At 35.2% G+C, this 18,583-nt stretch overlaps 1 protein-coding gene across 6 annotated transcripts in view; it reads right to left on the bottom strand.

Annotated features, from left to right (window-relative positions):
* UBR3 (ubiquitin protein ligase E3 component n-recognin 3) overlaps nt 1–18,583 on the bottom strand; it is a 190,134-nt gene that overhangs the window by 74,769 nt on the left and 96,782 nt on the right. For 3 of the 6 annotated variants that reach the window (XM_065931732.1, XM_065931734.1, XM_065931733.1), the window contains exons 20-25: nt 17,817–17,958; nt 14,410–14,514; nt 12,836–13,009; nt 12,419–12,451; nt 10,137–10,597; nt 1,429–1,517 (exon numbers count right to left, since the gene is read on the bottom strand). In XM_065931732.1, coding sequence (XP_065787804.1) covers nt 1,429–1,517; nt 10,137–10,597; nt 12,419–12,451; nt 12,836–13,009; nt 14,410–14,514; nt 17,817–17,958 — 1,004 coding nt within the window. The remainder of the gene's footprint in view (nt 1–1,428; nt 1,518–10,136; nt 10,598–12,418; nt 12,452–12,835; nt 13,010–14,409; nt 14,515–17,816; nt 17,959–18,583) is intronic. The other 3 variants (XM_065931735.1, XM_065931736.1, XM_065931737.1) reach the window with 1 other exon arrangement.

The raw sequence follows: 18,583 nt of genomic DNA, 5'->3' as shown, positions 1-18,583 counted from the left end.
TGTTAGCAACGTTAATTAAAAGGAAAACAAGTTGACTTCCCTGGTGGCAGAGTGGATAATAAGGGCACATAGGTTTGATCCCTGGTCCAGGAAGATTCCACACGCCGCAGAGCAACCAAGTCTGTGCACAGGAACTACTGAGCCTGCCGGGTTGCAACTACTGAGTCTGCCTGCTGAAGTCCGTGTGCCTACAGCCCATGCTTCACAAGAGAAGCCACCACACTGAGAAGTCCGTGCACCGTGAGGCAGACCCCATTCACCGCAACCAGAGAAAAGCCAGCACACAGCAACAAAGCCCCAGCACAACCAAAAATAATAAATAAAAAGATATGTTAAAAAAGAAAACAAGTAACTTCTAAAAAGCAGAAGGTAGTGATGATGAAAAGAAAAATGAAAGATAGGGGTGCTTACTAGTTCATTTTACATGAATAGATATGAAGAAACTGGCTATAGATAGAACATTTAAAAGATATTAGAATTATCTTTAATGTGTAAAAACCAAAAACTTGCAAGTATCCACTTTTGGAAAGAAGGAGGAAGAGAAAACATAGAAAACAGAAAAGCAATATCAATGAACTAAATCGTCATCTTTCATATAAGATAAGTCAACCGATAGCAAGTTAATCCAACAAACAGAACTTAGTATACTTTACATCAAAGTTATATCCTGAACATAAACTCCACTGTTGATGGTTTAGAACACATTATGCTAAATCTGGACTGACCCTCCTCTTCTGAACATCAGTTACATGTGCTTATGTGCATGAGAATGTATTTGCATGTTTGAACATACATTCTTGTATTTTATTTCAGCATTTTTGTCTAAAAGTAAAAAAAAGAGGGAAATCACTGAAATCCAAGTAGTCAGAGAAAGGAGTATCCTATTAACTGAAGACAGATTAATCGAGATTTAATCTAGGTATCCTATGTCTGTAAGAGATTACTCACAAGATTGTACTGTCTGTCACACAGGAAAATGGCATCCTCTCTCATTGTAAAATGCTAATGCTAATCCTAATGGAAATGAGAGGTGCACCCGATTTTAAGGAACAGTGAACGTGTGAGCAGCAAGAGAAACTTAAAGTATCTGAAAACTATTTTAAGGATCTTGGAATAATTTCACATGAAAAAATCATAGTAAGTAAGTTCATATTGATGAACCTTATAAATCTAAAGGGCAGTTTAACAGAAGAGAGTAGCAGAATACTACTGTATTACTACCATCAAGAACTTTCTAACAACTGCAGCTAATTCAACAACAGAATGGACCACCTATAATAAAGGTCTGATCTTCCCTCACTCCATTGATCAATAAAGACCAGAAATCATCTGTCTATAATGTTAAAAACTGATGGATGATAGGACTGGATAAGTCCTATGGTAATAACTGTAAGTATGAGTGTTCTAATCTAATAAATTTTGACTTACCAACATCCATGGCAGTTTCCATGAAGCTTTTCTGTCGTGATGCAAACTCTGCAAGCAATTTCTGCTGTCTTTCTCTAGCCTTTTGTCGCCTAGATTAAACAGAAATAAAGTGTTAAGTACCAGACACACTTAAGACATATCTACTGTCTTTCAGGAGTATATAATGTAGGAAAGGGTCCCTGACACACAGTTAAGAACAACCAAATTTTTGTACTATGTTTTAAATTTCATGTAAAGTTTTATTGTCCTTAAAGGATTCTGCTGCTTTAAAAGGGTCTGAAAATCACTAGGTGTAAACAGGTAAAAATTAAAGAAAAAATTTACTTTAAAATGTGAAATAATAATTAAAGTAGACAAAAAATTTTCCAACTACACAATTTCCTAAGTATATGTCAGTTCATAGTAAGAGCAAGAAAAGCTTTAGCTAAAAACTCATAATTTAACCCCAGGTACAAATAATAGCAAGCTCACTGCTAGAAGAAACTATTATGTTAAGCTATGAAAAGAATCTAAAAGGTAAAAATAGTCAGATTTACTGTTACCTTAAGAAAAGGTCTCTCCTAAAAGAGGATTAACAAAAAGCCAGGAAGTTTTCTAGTTTCTACTAGGCAACAGTACAAATTTGGCTTATTCTGTTTGAAGAAAATAAATTCACCTTATTCTATTTATTAATTATCCCTTATCTACTTCCAAAGAGCATTTTAATCTGAGGTTAACTACAGAAAAAAAAAAAAAAAAAGAGTGTAATATAAGTATAAAAAATAAAAGTAAACTAATAGAGACAGGAGATAGGCTTCCCCAGATTTAAAGATGCTAGCCAATACTAATAAGCATAAAATTCTACCCCCAGAAAGCTAAGGTTAATAAAATAATTCAACACAAGAGAGGAGGGAGAGGAAGAATAAAAAAGATTTAAAGGTGCGTTATATATTAACCCATCAGGAAAGACAAACTTTTCATTTGGAACAAAACTCAAAAAGGAATTTAACACAGCCCATGATACAAAGGACATTGAAAACATAATGGATGTAATACACTATAGAAGTTTCTTTTAATGACTATTCATTATATTTATCTACTGCAAAAGAATTTTATTAAACTGAGATTCTATGAAGTTATTTCTATGGGAAACCTAAAAGAATTCAGTTATTAATCTGAAATGATTCAAGGATACAGAAGATAGAATTTAAGAAGAATGGAATGCTAATAGTAATTTTAAGATTATTCATACATCTGCTCCCACCCATTTAGTGGAGATAATCACAAACATCTATAAAATCAAGTACTATGGATCAGTTTACCCTGCTGCTGCTGCTGCTAAGTCACTTCAGTCGTGTCTGACTCTGTGCGACCCCATAGACGGCAGCCCACCAGGCTCCCCAGTCCCTGGGATTCTCCAGGCAAGAACACTGGACTGGGCTGCCATTTAAGTGACATATACCTGCCAATACAGTCAAAAGATTTTTAACATTCCTTTACTAATATTTACTTTAAATATAATTTAGGGTCCACATAAGAAAACTCATTTGATTATCTATTTTGCAAATACAACTCTTATATTTTTATATTTAAACCAAAATATTATCATCTAGGGTGATCACTCAAGTCTACTCATCAAACTTGACTCCCAAAGACATTAGCCATTTAAAAATATTAAAAACCACTCCTGCCCTCTCCTTCCTTCCTGAATACGGAAGGTGACACAGTGGCCTAGGACGGGGTGTCAAGACCCAACAGCCTGGCACAGGATGGCATTCATGCAGGGAAAAGTTGTAAGAAATTGGTTACATACAAGAGAACTAAAAAAAATTAATACTATTAAGGATTATAGGGGTCAGGTTTCTCACTGTGGGACTAGACAGCTATAATTATGAAAAGAGAGAAAAGATGAATAAATCCTATGGTGCTGGATTAGAATTGGGATTATCAGGTTGAACTCACAGTCATAGTTTTTAATACCTCTCTCTCCCCTCACTATATCCCCCTCTTGTGCACACCCTTTTTGACCACTAAGAGAGTCTGTGAATGAGCTCATTAGAATGAGTGCATAGACTGGTTTCCAAGTAACATTCTCCACTAAAAGTAACCAAGACTATTTGGACAAATGTCTAATATAAAAAAAAAGATGAACCTGGGCTATCTTCTTGGCCCAGAAAATAAGAAAATAATCAAATAATGGTGGGGAGAGACATACAAAGAACACAGAAACCAGCTTGAAGGGACTCCCACTGGTCAAATCTAGAACAATCTGAGCATCAAAATGATTAATGAGCAGATAATAGCTCATAAAGTAAAACAGCAATCTGTAACTCTAAACTGATACAAGCAGATAAATGAATGAACTGAAACAATGAAGAACAGAATACTGCAGCATCTCAAAGTATCTCTCCACAAATTATTAACACATACTAACTACAAAGGTGAGGAAGGGGAGGATATTTACAAAGAGTAACTTGACAGTGGAGTCTAACAGATACCCCTATAATCAAGTGACCAAAGTTAATCAGTAGTCATGAAACAAATTAAAATCATGTGACAACTGATGGGATGCAGTCAAAACAAAACAGCAACGTTCCCGCTCTGCCTTTTTTTTTGGCTGGGCCACATGAGCTATGGAACCTTAGTTCCCTAACCAGGAACTGAACCTGGGCCACAGCAATGAAAGCTGAGAATCCTAACCACTAAGCCACCAGGAAACGCCCCAGCAACACTTTTTTGATATTGTTCTCAAAGATGTATCATCCAAATCCAAGCATAATGGAAAAGTAGACAAGCCCAAATTGAGAGATATTCTACAGTGCTTACTGCTCTGTAATTTTCAAAAGTGCCAAGTTCAAGAAAATAAAGGAAAATGGGACAACTATTCCATACTGAAGGAAATCAAAGAGATACGACAACAAAATATAATGAGTGATTCTGGACAGGATCTTTCTGGTATAACCAACATTACTGGAACAACTGTCAAAACTTGGGATCTAAGGATTTTATCATACTAAGTAAAATGCTAATACCTTTATTTTGAAAGGTATATTGTGATTATATAAGAAAATGCCCTTATTTCTAAAAATTATACACTCAAGTATTCCACTGTAAAACAACTTACTCTGAAATGATCCAGAAAGTTCTCTGTATTATCCTTGAAACACTTCTGTAAGTTTAAGATTTTTTCAAAATAAAAAGGTTTTAAAAATTAAACCCATCCTCAAAGGACTAAAATTTGTCACTAAGGAAGAAACAGAAACAAACAAAAATGTGCTGTAGATGCTCAAAGAACTATGAGACCTCCAAAAATATTTCAATAATAATAGCAGTGATAGAATACGTGTTTGGTCTTCTATACTACTCCTTCATAAACTAGTAAGTTTCACTGTTTCTTTAATTAAAACAATGAGCTATGCACTCTACAGCTGACCTTTAAATATGTACATGTACATTTACATTTAGAACATATAGGTTCACAAAATACTATTTCAAGTAACAAATCTGAATACCAAACTCATTTTGCCTGCACTGGCAAGCAGAATCTAATCCACTGTGCCACCATGAAAGTCCCAGAAATGAATTTTAACACCAGTGCCATTCAATTATATTAGAGGTTTTCTTAAGAAAATTGATGGGCACTAGTATTAAGATTCATTTCCAGGACATCCTTGGTGGCACAGAGGGTAAGATTCTGCCTGCCAATGCAGGTGACACGAGTCTGATCCCTGGTCCCAGAAGATTACACATGCCGCAGAGCAACTAAGCCCCTGTGCCACAACTACTGGGCCCTCGCTCTAGGGCCTGCGAGTCGCAACTGTTAAAGCTCATGCACCTGGAGCCTCTGCTCCACAAGGAGAGATGCCACCACGAGAAGTCCATGACCCACAACGAGAGAGCAGCCCCTCCTCTCTGGACTAGAAAAGCAACGAAAGACCCAGCACAGCCAAAAATAAATAAATAAATTTTTTAGAGAAAATTCATTTATATTCTGGAATTGCTATAAATTATAGATAACTATGTCCGTCAACTTTAGTCTGTGAGACTCTGAGCAGAGACTCAGTCACACCAGGAGACTTCAACAGAAACAAGAAAATATATGGGTATCATTTGAAATTGTGTTTTTAACAATGTATTTCTGTAGTAGTTGTCTATGATTTCTAGAAAAGGAGTGTTATTTTTCCCTTGTGAATATTTTCATAATTTAAGTTATTCCTTTCTAAACTTGGACATAAAAGTGCATAAAGACCATTAACAAAAAGACACAAGTTCTAGCACATTCATACAACTCAGCAATTTTCCATTATGACCAAAGAAGTGGACATACTTAGGTTGCATTTGGTTACAACCCTATAGAGTTTTCTATTTGTATCTAGTTTTCTATGGAGTTAATCATTATGAGGGCTTCCCAGGCGGTGCAGTGGTAAAGAATCCATTTGCCAGTGCAAGAGATGGAAGAGACTCAAGTTTGATCCCTGGGTTGGGAAGATCCCCTGGAGAAGGAAATGTCAACCCATTCCAGTATTCTTGCCTGGGAAATCCCATGGGCAGCGGAGCCTGGTGGGATAAGTCCATGGGGTTTCAAAGAGTGGGACATGACTTAGGGATTAAACCACCATCAATCTATTATGAAAGTGATGTCAAGTTTGTCTACAGCTGCGGTACCTGGGAATAGATCATTACGTGTATATAAACTGTTCTGTCTTTATTATGAAATTTAACCCAAAACCCAAAATAAATTGAGAAAAAAAAATGTGAGAAGCATAGCGAGATTCAAACTGATTCATTTTAATTGTTAGCTGTCTGTTACAGAATTAGTTTCAAGTCCTTGTCAATACTATCATCGCTCAAAGGGAACAAGCCCATAACAAAAAAAGTCTTAAATTTTTAGGATACTATTTATTACAACAGCATTAGAGCCTTTGTAAAAAAAAAAAAAAAAAAAAAGATGAACCAGAGAACCAGAGATCAAATTGCCAACATCTACTGGATCATCAAAAAAGCAAGAAAGTTCCAGAAAAACATCTATTTCTTCTTTATTGACTATGCTAAAGCCTTTGACTGTGTGGATCACAATAAACTGTGGAAATTTTGAAAGAGATGGGAATACTAGACCACCTGACCTGCCTCTTGAGAAACCTATATGCAGGTCAGGAAGCAAAAGTTAGAACTGGACGTGGAACAACAGACTGGTTCCAAATAGGAAAAGGAGTAAGTCAAGGTTGTATATTGTCACCCTGCTTGTTTAACTTATATGCAGAGTACATCATGAGAAATGCTGGGCTGGAAGAAGCACAAGCTGGAATCAAGACTGCCAGGAGAAATATTAATAACCTCAGATACGCAGATAACACCACCTTTATGGCAGAAAGTGAAGAGAAACTAAAAAGCCTCTTGGTGAAAGTAAAAGAGGAGAGTGAAAAAGTTGGCTTAAAGCTCAATATTCAGAAAACTAAGATCATGGCATCTGGTCCCATCACTTCATGGCAAATAGATGGGGAAACAATGGAAACAGTGTCAGACTTTATATTTTTGGGCTCCAAAATCACTGCAGATGGTGACTGCAGCCATGAAATTAAAAGATGCTTACTCCTTGGAAGGAAAGTTATGACCAACCTACACAGCATATTGAAAAGCAGAGACTACTTTGCCAACAAAGGTCCGTCTAGTCAATGCTACGGTTTTTCCAGTGGTCATGTACGGATGTGAGAGTTGGACCGTGAAGCGTGAAGAAACCTGAGTGCCGAAAAATTGATGCTTTTGAACTGTGGTATTGGAGAAGACTCTTGAGAGTCCCTTGGACTGCAAGGAGATCCAACCAGTTCATCCTAAAGGAGATCAGGACTGGAAGGACTGATGCTAAAGCTGAAACTCCAATACTTCGGCTACCTCATGCAAAGAATTGACTCATTAGAAAAGACCCTGATGCTGGAAGGGATTGGAGGCAGGAGGAGAAGGGGACGACAGAGGATGGGATGACTGGATGGCATCACCAACTCGATGGACATGGGTCTGGGTGAACTCCAAGAGTTGGTGATGGACAGAGAGGCCTGGTGTACTGCAATTCATGGGGGTCGCAAAGAGTCAGATACGACTGAGCGACTGAACTGAACTGAAGAAAATAGCATCTGAACTATGTCCTCTAGTATCTGTATCTGTTATGAATAATAATGACAAAATGCCTTTAACCAAATAGAATAAATTTTGATTCACTGAATGTTTTTATCTTCCTTAAAAAATAAAGACATTATTCTATAACCAAAACAAAAGATGACCAATTTTAGTTAACAACAAAAAAAATTTACCTCATTTTTAACTTTCCAATATTATCTATTAAATTCTAGGTAGCTACCAATTCAAAGTTAATGAACTTTCACCTAAATTATGTTATTATATAACACCTTCTATTTATAAAGTACTGTGAGAAATAAGAACTCTCCTAAATTTTTAATGTACTAAAAGTTTTGTGTATAGTTTTATTATAAATTATCTGTAACAAAATTATGCCAAAAATGAAGAACAGCTATGTGTGATTAAATCTGCTTCTGATACAGTTACCAAAGGATGACCTCCTAACTAACCAAATGGGACTGCAAATCTTAACTAAACTTTTGTAGCATTTAACAATCTTTCTTCCTTTCTGAACTTCCTCCTCTTATGCCTCTCTAATGCCATTCTCTGCAGTTTTCCTCTTATTTCACTCTAACCATCCCATTTTGAGTCACCTTTGTAGGCACTCCTTCCTCAGTTATTCCCCTTTGTTTTTCCCTTGAGTTTTATATATACTAAGTGTGCTCATTTTTTTATTGTCCATGCTCTTCCACACACAAGGCTCTATCTATTACCTATATGCCTAAATCTGTAGCTCTCACTCAGAATTCTCACCTAAGTCTCTAACCTTATATCTAACTGGACATCTTCACCCGGATCCCTTCCTTAAACTCAGTAACATACAAAACTGAGCAAGTCAATTTTACTGCTAATCCCGAGCCATCTATCCTCCTTTATCTTGGTAAACAGAACACTGTCCAAAGAAAAAGGGAGAGATTTTACAAATATTATGATTTAACAACAAATTAAAAGCAACCTAAAGTTTCAAAAGCTAAAACCATCAAAGTTTTAAAACACAGCTTGTTTAACAATTTGTGATCATATACAGGAAAGACTGGAAAACACTAAAAGAAACTAAAACAAATTTTTAAAGACTATTAAAATTTTTCTTTTATTTTCTACCATCATTTAAAGTTGAATTAATAATTTTTTTAAATAGCAAGAGAATTATTAGATTTCCCACAGTAGCAACAGACAGCAACTTTTCCAAAGGGGTATATAGGTTTGTGCATGCATGCTTAGTTGCTCAGTTGTATCTGACTTTTCATGACCCCAAGAACTATAGCCCACCAGGCTCCTCTGTCCATGGGATTCTCCAAGCAAGAATACTGGAGTGGGTTGCCATTCCCTTCTCCAGAGGATCTTCCCAACCCAGAGATTGAACCTGGGTCTCCTGCATTGCAGGCAGATTCTTTACTGCCTGAGATACCAGGGAAGACCTTAAAGTTGAATTAATACTTAAAAAAAAAAAAAAAATAGCAGAATTATTAGGTTCCCCACAGAAATAAAAGCAACTTTTCCAAAGGGGTCTACAAGTTTAGAGTTGTAATTTAATGTCAGGGTCAGTGGCAGGCTGGATGGACCACAAGCTGGAATCAAGACTGCCAGGAGAAATATCAATAACCTCAGATACACAGATGTCACCACCCTTATGGCAGAAAATGAAGAACTAAACAGCCTCTTGATGAAAGTGAAAGAGGAGAGTGAAAAAGTTGGCTTAAAGCTCAACATTCAGAAAACTAAGATCATGGCATCCAGTTCCATCACTTCATGGCAAATAGATGGGGAAACAACAGAAACAATGAGAGATGTTATTTTGGGGGACTCCAAAATGACTGCAGATGGTGACTGCAGCCTTGAAATAAAAAGACGCTTGCTCCTTGGAAGAAAAGTTATGACCAACCTAGACAGCATATTAAAAAGCAGACACATTGCTGACAAAGCTCCGTCTAGTCAAAGCCATGGTTTTTCTAGTGGTCACGTATGGATGTGAGAGTTGGACTATAAAGAAAGCTGAGGGCCGAAGAATTGATGCTTTTGAACGGTGAAGTTGGAGAAGACTCCTGAGATTCCCTTGGACTGAAAGGAGATCAAAAAAGTCAATCCTAAAGGAAATCAGTCCTTTCCTAAATTTTTTTATTTCCTAAATATTTCTTAAAGGAAATATTCATTGGAAGGGCTGATGCTGAAGCTGAAACTTTAATACTTTGGGCACCTGATGCAAAGAACTGACTCATTGGAAAAGACCCTGATGCTGGGAAAGATTGAGGGCAGGAGGAGAAGAGGACAACAGAGGATGAGATGGTTGTATGGCATCACCGACTCAAGGGACATGAGTTTGAGCAAGCTCCGGGAGTTGGCAATGGATAGGGAAGCCTGGCATGCTGCAGTCCATGGGGTCGCAAAGAGTCGGACACAACTGAGCCACTGAATGGAAACTCAACCAACTCAAGCACGCCAAACACAGAAGCAATGACTATCTTTGATTCCCCTCTTCTTACAAACTAATCAGGTATGATTATAGCTAGCTTCAGAAGACCAAAAGTTGGGGTGGAGGTGGTAATATAAAATCTTCAGCTGCATCATGCATTAGTTTAAATCACTAAAAATAACATTACCTTTCTTCTTTGTCCAGTGTTTTCTTCTCTGCTGCAGTAATCTTTTTGGGTGGTACAGGAGGGGTCACTTTTCTACATATCTCTTCAATGATGCGTTTGTTCATTCTGCTTTGCAATGCAGCTTTTAGTAAAATTCTTTCTACTGCAGTTATACCATCTCCATGACTATATTTAGGAATCTCTGGTTGGATTAAAATTTCTATGTCATCAAGCCAAGGAGGATAGTAGGAATTTTGTTTTCCTGAGAGTTTGTGGTGAAGTTTAATTAACAAAGACAATATACTTTCTTTAATTTCCAAAATGGCTGTAGTTAATTGTGGAGCTGAACCAGGTGCAGACCATTTACTTGAAGTTTTAGGACGAACCACCTGATTTGCTTCACTGCTATTGCGATTGATGATCTCCTGAAACTTCTTTCTGCGCTCTGCTACTAAGCTGAAAACTTGAGCTGTACCAGAATTCTACCATTCAAATGAGAAAGAAATAAAAATCAAGAGGTTATTCACATTCAGTTTTAAAATACATTAGCATTACATTTTACAAAGGGTATGTTCAAAGTTTCATCCAAAGGTTTATTTTATAGATTTGTTCTTTAAGTAAATTTGTCCTTTGACTTCTCTCAAATATACTTAGTCCCACTCAACCTGGAAACAACAATGAGGAAAAAGGAGATTATCCATAGTAACACTTCTTTTGCAACCCCCAAAGCCTATCAGAGAAAATAGACAAAGCTTCAGTAGTATCTACAGCCATATTCAAAAGGAATCATAAACTAAGTCTTTCATCAGTTTAAAGGAATCAAAGCTATCCAATATACATCAAGAATACTACACTCCTGACTAACTTCTAGAAGACCAAGATATCTTCCACTTAAGAAAATTATAAATTAACTTTTTCCAAGTTAATGAATCTCAACTGCTAATTAATTTCATTTTTAAAGAACTTTAAAAGTTTGAAAATTACTTCTAACATAAATGCTTTAAGTTACTAAAGTGAAATAAAAAGATGAAAAATTAATCTGTTTCATATTTAATATAACTATAATTATTTATTTGAACAGATTTTTTTTAACTATTTTTCTCAATAATTTATCTTCAAAATAGCCTTTTTGCTAAAGCAGTCAAACTACATTAGGGCTCTTAGAAATCATCTTTTAATTAAGATACAAGTCAGTTTAAAAGTCTGTTCTAAAAAAAAAAAGTCTGTTCTATACATCTGTGTCTCTTTGTCTTGCATATAGGGTACAATATTGTAAAGTAATTAGCCTCCAACTAATAAAAATAAATGAAAAAAAAAGATACAAGTCAGTTTAATAGATTTCACTAAATTTTTTAAGCAAGCATAGAAACAACGCTTCAATCAGTTGAGCTTATGAGCTTAATATACATTATTTTTTTTTAATGTCCAAGCTGTTTGTCAAAGTTCCCTCTACCAGCATTAGAGGCAAAATCTGCCTCTTACAGACTGCAATATTTTATTTTATTTTATTTTTTAAATATTATTTTATTAGTTGGAGGCCAATCACTTCACAACATTTCAGTGGGTTTTGTCATACAAGACTGCAATATTTTAATCAAAATTATTTATGGTGTTCACAGAAAAAGCATACTGTCAAAGACAAAGTTCCTACAAATGAACTCTTCAATAAGAAATGTACGATTCAATGTTCTTTACTTGCAAAAATCTAGATTGTAGGAATCAGAGGTATTAAAGTTAAGTTACTTGCCATGTCATTTCAAGATTTTTCATTTCTGCTTTTTATAAATTAATTAAGCTACATGCAATAAGAGAGCTTATTTTTTAAATGAGTCCAAATACACAACATAAAAAGTTTAAGCTTTTTGTGGGCTTATTTTATCAGTTAATTAACTATCATATAAGCAAAAAAAAAAGGGGGGGATGTTGTGAATGGCATGCCACCAGCAACTAAAGATAAAATTTATTTTGATTTCGGAAACATTCATTTTTAAGATGTTAGTAACAATGCTAAATGTAAACAGAACAAAATGTGCTGCTTATAATTGGCCCAAAATACCAACACTACTAAGAAAAGCTCACTATTAAATATGCAGTATTATTTTTTAAGTTCAATAACATGGATTTTCTTTAAAAATTAAGCCTAAATTACTGCATTTTAAAAAGAATGCACACATACATTAAATGTTTCTTTATTCTAACCATATTAATTAAACACACACATATACACACAAATACTTCAGCATTTGTCCCCATTTCCAGTTAAAGCCACATTGCTAGTTAATGCAAGTATCATACACATCTACCTCTCTTTGAAGAACTTTAGGCCGACGTGAACTCTGGCAGATTAAAGGAAAAAGATGGGTGAGGCAGATGTTGCTTAGATATATCAGAGTTGCTTACATATAAAGGATAATTTAAAGTTATCTATAACCACAATTATTTTTCTTTTGGATATGTTCAACTCTTTTCAACCCTATAGACCACAGCCTGCCAGGCTTCTCTGTCCGTGGGATTTCCCAGGCAAGAATACTGGAGTGGTTGCCATTTCCTTCTTCAGGGGAGCTTCCCAACCCAGGGGTTAAACCCGCGTCTCCTGCATTGCGGGCGGACTCTTTACCACCGAGCCACCAGGGAAGCCCTAGGATGTGGTAAGATGATCTAAACGACACGTCCTAATAGAATGAAGTCTTTCCCTTTTTTGTCCTCACTTTTACACTTACTTGTAAAGATCCCAAGCTATCAGAGCTGGTACTTGCAAGTGAGTCTCTCTTCACTTCTGGAGCAGTCTCTGGAACTCTCACTCTAACATAATTTATAAAGTGTCGCATATTCGATACTAAGTTACTACCAGGAAACCAACTGTCATGACAACGTTCAGGTCCACATGCTGATGCCTGAAACATAAACACAATGAATACCAATCTTGTCAGTCGGGTCCAAGGTACAGTGGAGATGTAACAAGCCCAAATAATAGTTCACTGCCTGTTATATCCTTTAATCCCTTTAAGTCACATTTACAGACTATGAAGTGCTAATAAAACCAAATGTGAACATAAAATTTAAAAACAAATTGCTCGATGCTAATATGGAAGTCAGCTAAACTTCTCCAGAAGAAAATCCATTTTTCAATTTGGAAATACACAGTACAGGATACTTTTCACCACTCATTAAAAATAACTCATAATACAGTCAAATAATGCTAATTTGGACTAACTGGAAGTCTGAAAAATCTATCAAAAGTCTGACTTACTCTTAGAGGAATATTAATGATCTTTTTAATATCTATGAAAGAATATATGTTGACTCAGCTTAAGACTACTAAGTACTGCCTAGCCTTTTCACTTGTCTGTCTGTTGCTGTTGTCTTTTTGTAGGGAGGCAACGAGAAAAATATCAATTAACTGTAAAATCAATTTGTAGTAACTAACAATTACATTCATGGAAATGACACTTATAAAAGTCCTGAAACACATTAACAACTTATATTCTCAAGTAAACGTTCTCCCTTACAACAATACTTACTCTATTAACTTAAAATCTTTACAGAAAGAATTTGCTATTCAAAAATAAAATCCCTAATCAAATTATTAGAATTTCCAGACTGAAGTCCTAACATAATTATTTACCTCTCTGTGTGTGTTGGTGTGTGTGTGTGTGTGTGTGTGTGTGTGCAGTTCAATTGCTCAGTCATGTACAACTCTTTCTGACCTCATGGACTGTAGTCTGCCAGATTCCTCTGTTCATGTGATTTTTCCAGGCAAGAATACTGGAGTGGGTTTCCATTTCCTTCTTCAGGGCATCTTCCTGACCAGTAACTACAAAAATGACACTAGTGGTAAAGAACCCACCTGCCAACACAGTTTATGATAGGCAGGTTCAATCTCTGGGTTGGGAAGATCACCTAGAGGAGGAAATGGCACCCTATGCCAGTATTCTTGCTGGGAGAATCCCTAGGACAGAGGAGCCTGGCACACGATAGCCCATAGGGTCACAAAGAGTTGGACATAACTGGGCATCTGAGCACAGCACAAAAATACACTAACAACTTTTCTTAGATCTACATATTATGAATTACAAATTTCAAATTCAATAATTCTATAAATGGGAGTTTTATATATTAGTGAAATCTCTAAAAGAACATACGTAGTTGAAGATTTAAAAGGGTCTTTTCCAAGTTGCTAAGATTTTTTTCTAAGTATGATACTCAGACAAAATAAATACCTTCAAGATGACATGCAATCTGTTATTAAGGCATATCACAACTTTAACATTTAAAAATATAAGAAATTACTTACCTCCTCATCTGATTCCTCTTCAGCTGAATTTTCAAGTCCTAATTCAATCAGATATAAAACCATACAGAGTACATGTTCTGAAAGATTTTGATGATCCATCAAAATCTTTAAAAAGGGAAAAAAATGCCCCATATTACTTTTTTCCATGAAACATATTTCACTAAAATATCAAAAAGTATTTTAACCTTATAGACCAATGTAACATAATATATATGTGTTATATATACATATGTGTGTTATACATATAATATATACATATGTTATACATATCATATATACATATGTGTGTTATACATGTAATATATACATATGTTATACATATCATATATACATATGTGTGTTATACATATCATAATTAGATATGTAAGTAAGTAAATATACACCTTGGTGAAAAGACAAACTAAAGCCAAAAAAACAGGATTCCTTCCCAGTATTTTAGGCAATATCCATAATCATTAGTTCACTGATCACCTAAAGTTTAACACATTAAATAATCCACTAAAACAATTATTATAAAAATACCAGTATCTAATAAAGTAATTTAACAAGAATATTTTACATCCTAAGTTATTGACACTTTTCTCCTGATTACAAGGATATCAGATAAATGTTTGTTAAATAGGATAGTTCATGCAAATGTGTTTAGCATAGCACCTGGTATATAATTGGGAACAAAATAACTGTTTATGGAACATTAATATTCTTAAATCTATCTCTAAAACTACAGTCCTGAGCTTGAGTGTTCTGAGCTCAGAACCTCAGTGTTCAGTTATGTGTATACACTGTGTACACGCGTATGCAATGTGTGGTTTATACAAGAAAGGAAAAAGGAATAAGGTGGTTAGGAGAGAGGTTTCTCTGAGGAAATACTGACAAATCTGACCTTATAAATAGATTATGCAAGCCTTACACATTTTATGCAGGACTCGGTGGGCTAACCTATACCAGTCACTCATTCAGTATGATGCACCAAACTATTAACCAGAAGACACATAAAATACCATAAGGAAAAAATAACCTGGTAGCCATCTTGTTGTCTTCATTATTTTAAAAAAAAGGCCAGCCAGTCAAACTAGAGATTCTCTGGGGAGTGGCACTGTCAGCTGCAGGTGAGAGCAGGGAGAACAAACTAGAGGCCAGTCTAGGCTGAGCCTCCTAGAAACTGCCCAAACAGCAGAGAGGGCTTGGAAAGGCCTCAGTCACTTAGGAGCTAATCTACTGTGACTAAAAAATTAAGACTTTCAGTTCACTGGGTTTCTAATATTCAATCTGACTACTGAGAAGACTTTTCCATTCAAATTTTGTGTGGCACAATGGTGAGGAGAACAGACTTTCAAAACCTTTTAAAAACCTGATTTTTTTATACAAATTTTGTATATACTTAAGCTATTTGATCTTGAACAACATCTGGTCTTAAGTTTCCTCATCTTTAAAACTGGAATAATAGCCCAGAATTATTGTGAGGATTATATAATTAACATCTGTAATTTGCTTCATACAGTATCTAGCAACTGGTATTCAACAAATAGTAGGGAGGTGGTGTAGACAGATGGTGGGAAGAACAGGAGAGCAGTAAGAGGGGACTGAAGGCTGAGAGGCAATAGAGGTAATCCTTTCTAACCCAAGACTTCACAGGAGGAAACCAAGGTTCAGCCACACACCCAGCTAGCGTAAGCAACACTAGAACACAGATTCCAGACTTCCAATGACTGCATACCATTACTACTCTGCCTCCTTTTAATAAATAAAGCATCATTAGCTAAAATCAAATAAATTTTGACTTGAAATCCTGTGGCATTACATCTTACAGCTTCAAATGTGTAACTTTAAGGTTAAGGAAGCAAAAATACTTTTTTAGGTACTACAATAAAAGAGGATGGTTTCTGGGGAGTTTTATTAACATGTTCTATATTAATGTTTTTTAATATTAAAAATGGCAGGGGACGAAATGGTTTACTGACATTGATTTTTAGAAAGTTGACCTGCCAATGCAATGTCAATTAAAGGTTCTTCCATTATCATAAAGTCAGGAATGATATTACAAAACTGAGATTTTTAAAAACTTGTTCATAGTAATCTTATAACAACTAAATACTGCCTTTCTGTTTTTGAGGAAATATTATTCTTATAGTAAGCAAATGAAAATGTTGAAAAAATATAACTTGAAAGGACACAAATCATTTGCAGTAGTTTTCTTTAATTTTTAAATCAAAATTTACTGACTTATTCACTTATTTAACCTTACTCAGCTATTTAATCTCTAAAACTCAAAAAACATTTCTGAGGTCTTCCCTGGTAGTACAGTGGATGGGAATCCGTCTGCCAACGCAGGGGGCACAGGTTCACCCCCTGGTCCAGGAGGACTCCACACGCTGTGGAGCAGCCAGGCGCATGAGCCACAGCTACTGAGCCTGTGCTCTGCAACAAGGGAAGCCCCCACAAAGAGAAGCCCCCACACCGCCATGAAGAGGAGTCCCCACGTGCCCCAACTAGAGAAAGCCCACATGCAGCAGTGAAGACCCAGGGCAACCAAAAATACAGAATACAATGTTTAAAAAGACATATCTGAAAGATGAGAATAAAAACAGAACTGTCATAAGGATTTCCACTAGAATTAAAATAATGTGTATACGTTTATACAAAGCATTTGAAACAGAATCTGGCATAAGTAAACATTGAAAAATGTCTATAAAAGATCAAAATTATAAATATCCTTTTAATAAGAAAAATATTCTATTTTAATGAAAAAAGAACATTTTAAATTACTTTGCTGAATAATTTTCTTAGAAATTAATGAAAATAAACCATTCAACTGGTTTTTTTGAGGCCCATGTCTCAAATTTTAACAGGAATAATTTTTGCAACTAAAACGAAAAACTAATCATGGGGTAGAGTTAAAAAGAACAGGAGGTACAGAAATCTAAAAGTTATATTTGTTTATAACTCAAACATTAAGAAAAAAACCAAAATGTTTGCTAACTGAATTTAATATATTAATTTTCTTAAGTAATTTAAATAATATATATGTAGTGACTGAAAATTTGTTAACAAATAGGCATACTTTTTACTTTTAAGTTAATTTTTAATTTTTCAAATTCTAATTAGAAGAAACAATAGTTTTTTTCTCTTTATATCTAATTGTATAATAATTCCTGTCTGAAACTGATAAAATGAATAGTTTCCCATAACAAATGGTGTAGCTCTGTTATTTTCCAACTTAGATTTGAAATTACAAGAATACAATTCACATACATGTGATTATGACATATCCTCATACATCTTAAATATATAAATACACTTTGTTTTATAAATGGCACTTTTATGTTAATATTCTCTTTTGGCATTTTTATTTAAGAATTATGGTAATAAACTCTAATCTAGTCTTCTTAGTCAAATTACTACTGTACCTTGTAAAGCAGAGTGAATAGCACAATGTGTAAAGTTTTACAGTGCAAAAGTCTCATGAGACCTTTATAGCTGGGATGGAGTGGTGTCCTTTTCTTATAGGGTGGCCAAGGATTTCCAGGGAATTTTCCACTCTGTTTTAAACTACAAAAATAAAATAAAACCAAAATTAGATGATAGACTCAAGATTAAACTGTGATTTAAATGGTGATTCCATAGCTTCAATCACATACCATACATGCTACTTTAGCACTTTTTGTAATAACTTTATGTACAGACCAGTAAATTTCCTCTATCTTTTTCTGGATATATCATACCATTGATTCATTACTATTGAACTCACAGCCAAGAGCATTGTAACAGCCTGAACAAAGCTTATCTAACAACAAATCTCTGTAAGGCACATCAAAGCCTTCTTGCCCTCAGCAACACTACACGGTACTCTGGTACTCCATGAGGGAGACATTCTAAACAACAAAATCACCAAAGGACAAAAATTCAAAAACATAGCACTGAACTGACCATGAAAAGGACACTTGTCTACAGTATGAGCTGAAACAAGAGGGCGGAGTTTTGCTTTTTCCCACTTGAATCTAGGTGCCCTCTTCACATCCACTCAAATCTGTAAATAACCAGTACTGTGCTCTGAGTATTGATTTAAGGTTTACAAATAAATTTACCAAGAAGTCAAATTAGCAAATAAAGTATTCGAAAATAAAGAGGATCAATTGTATATGACAGAATTAACATTACAAATCAGTGAGAAAAG

This window comes from Muntiacus reevesi, chromosome 3, assembly GCF_963930625.1.
Source record: "Muntiacus reevesi chromosome 3, mMunRee1.1, whole genome shotgun sequence".
Classification (NCBI taxonomy): Eukaryota; Metazoa; Chordata; class Mammalia; order Artiodactyla; family Cervidae; genus Muntiacus; species Muntiacus reevesi.
This window is presented reverse-complemented; position numbering and strand designations above follow the sequence as displayed.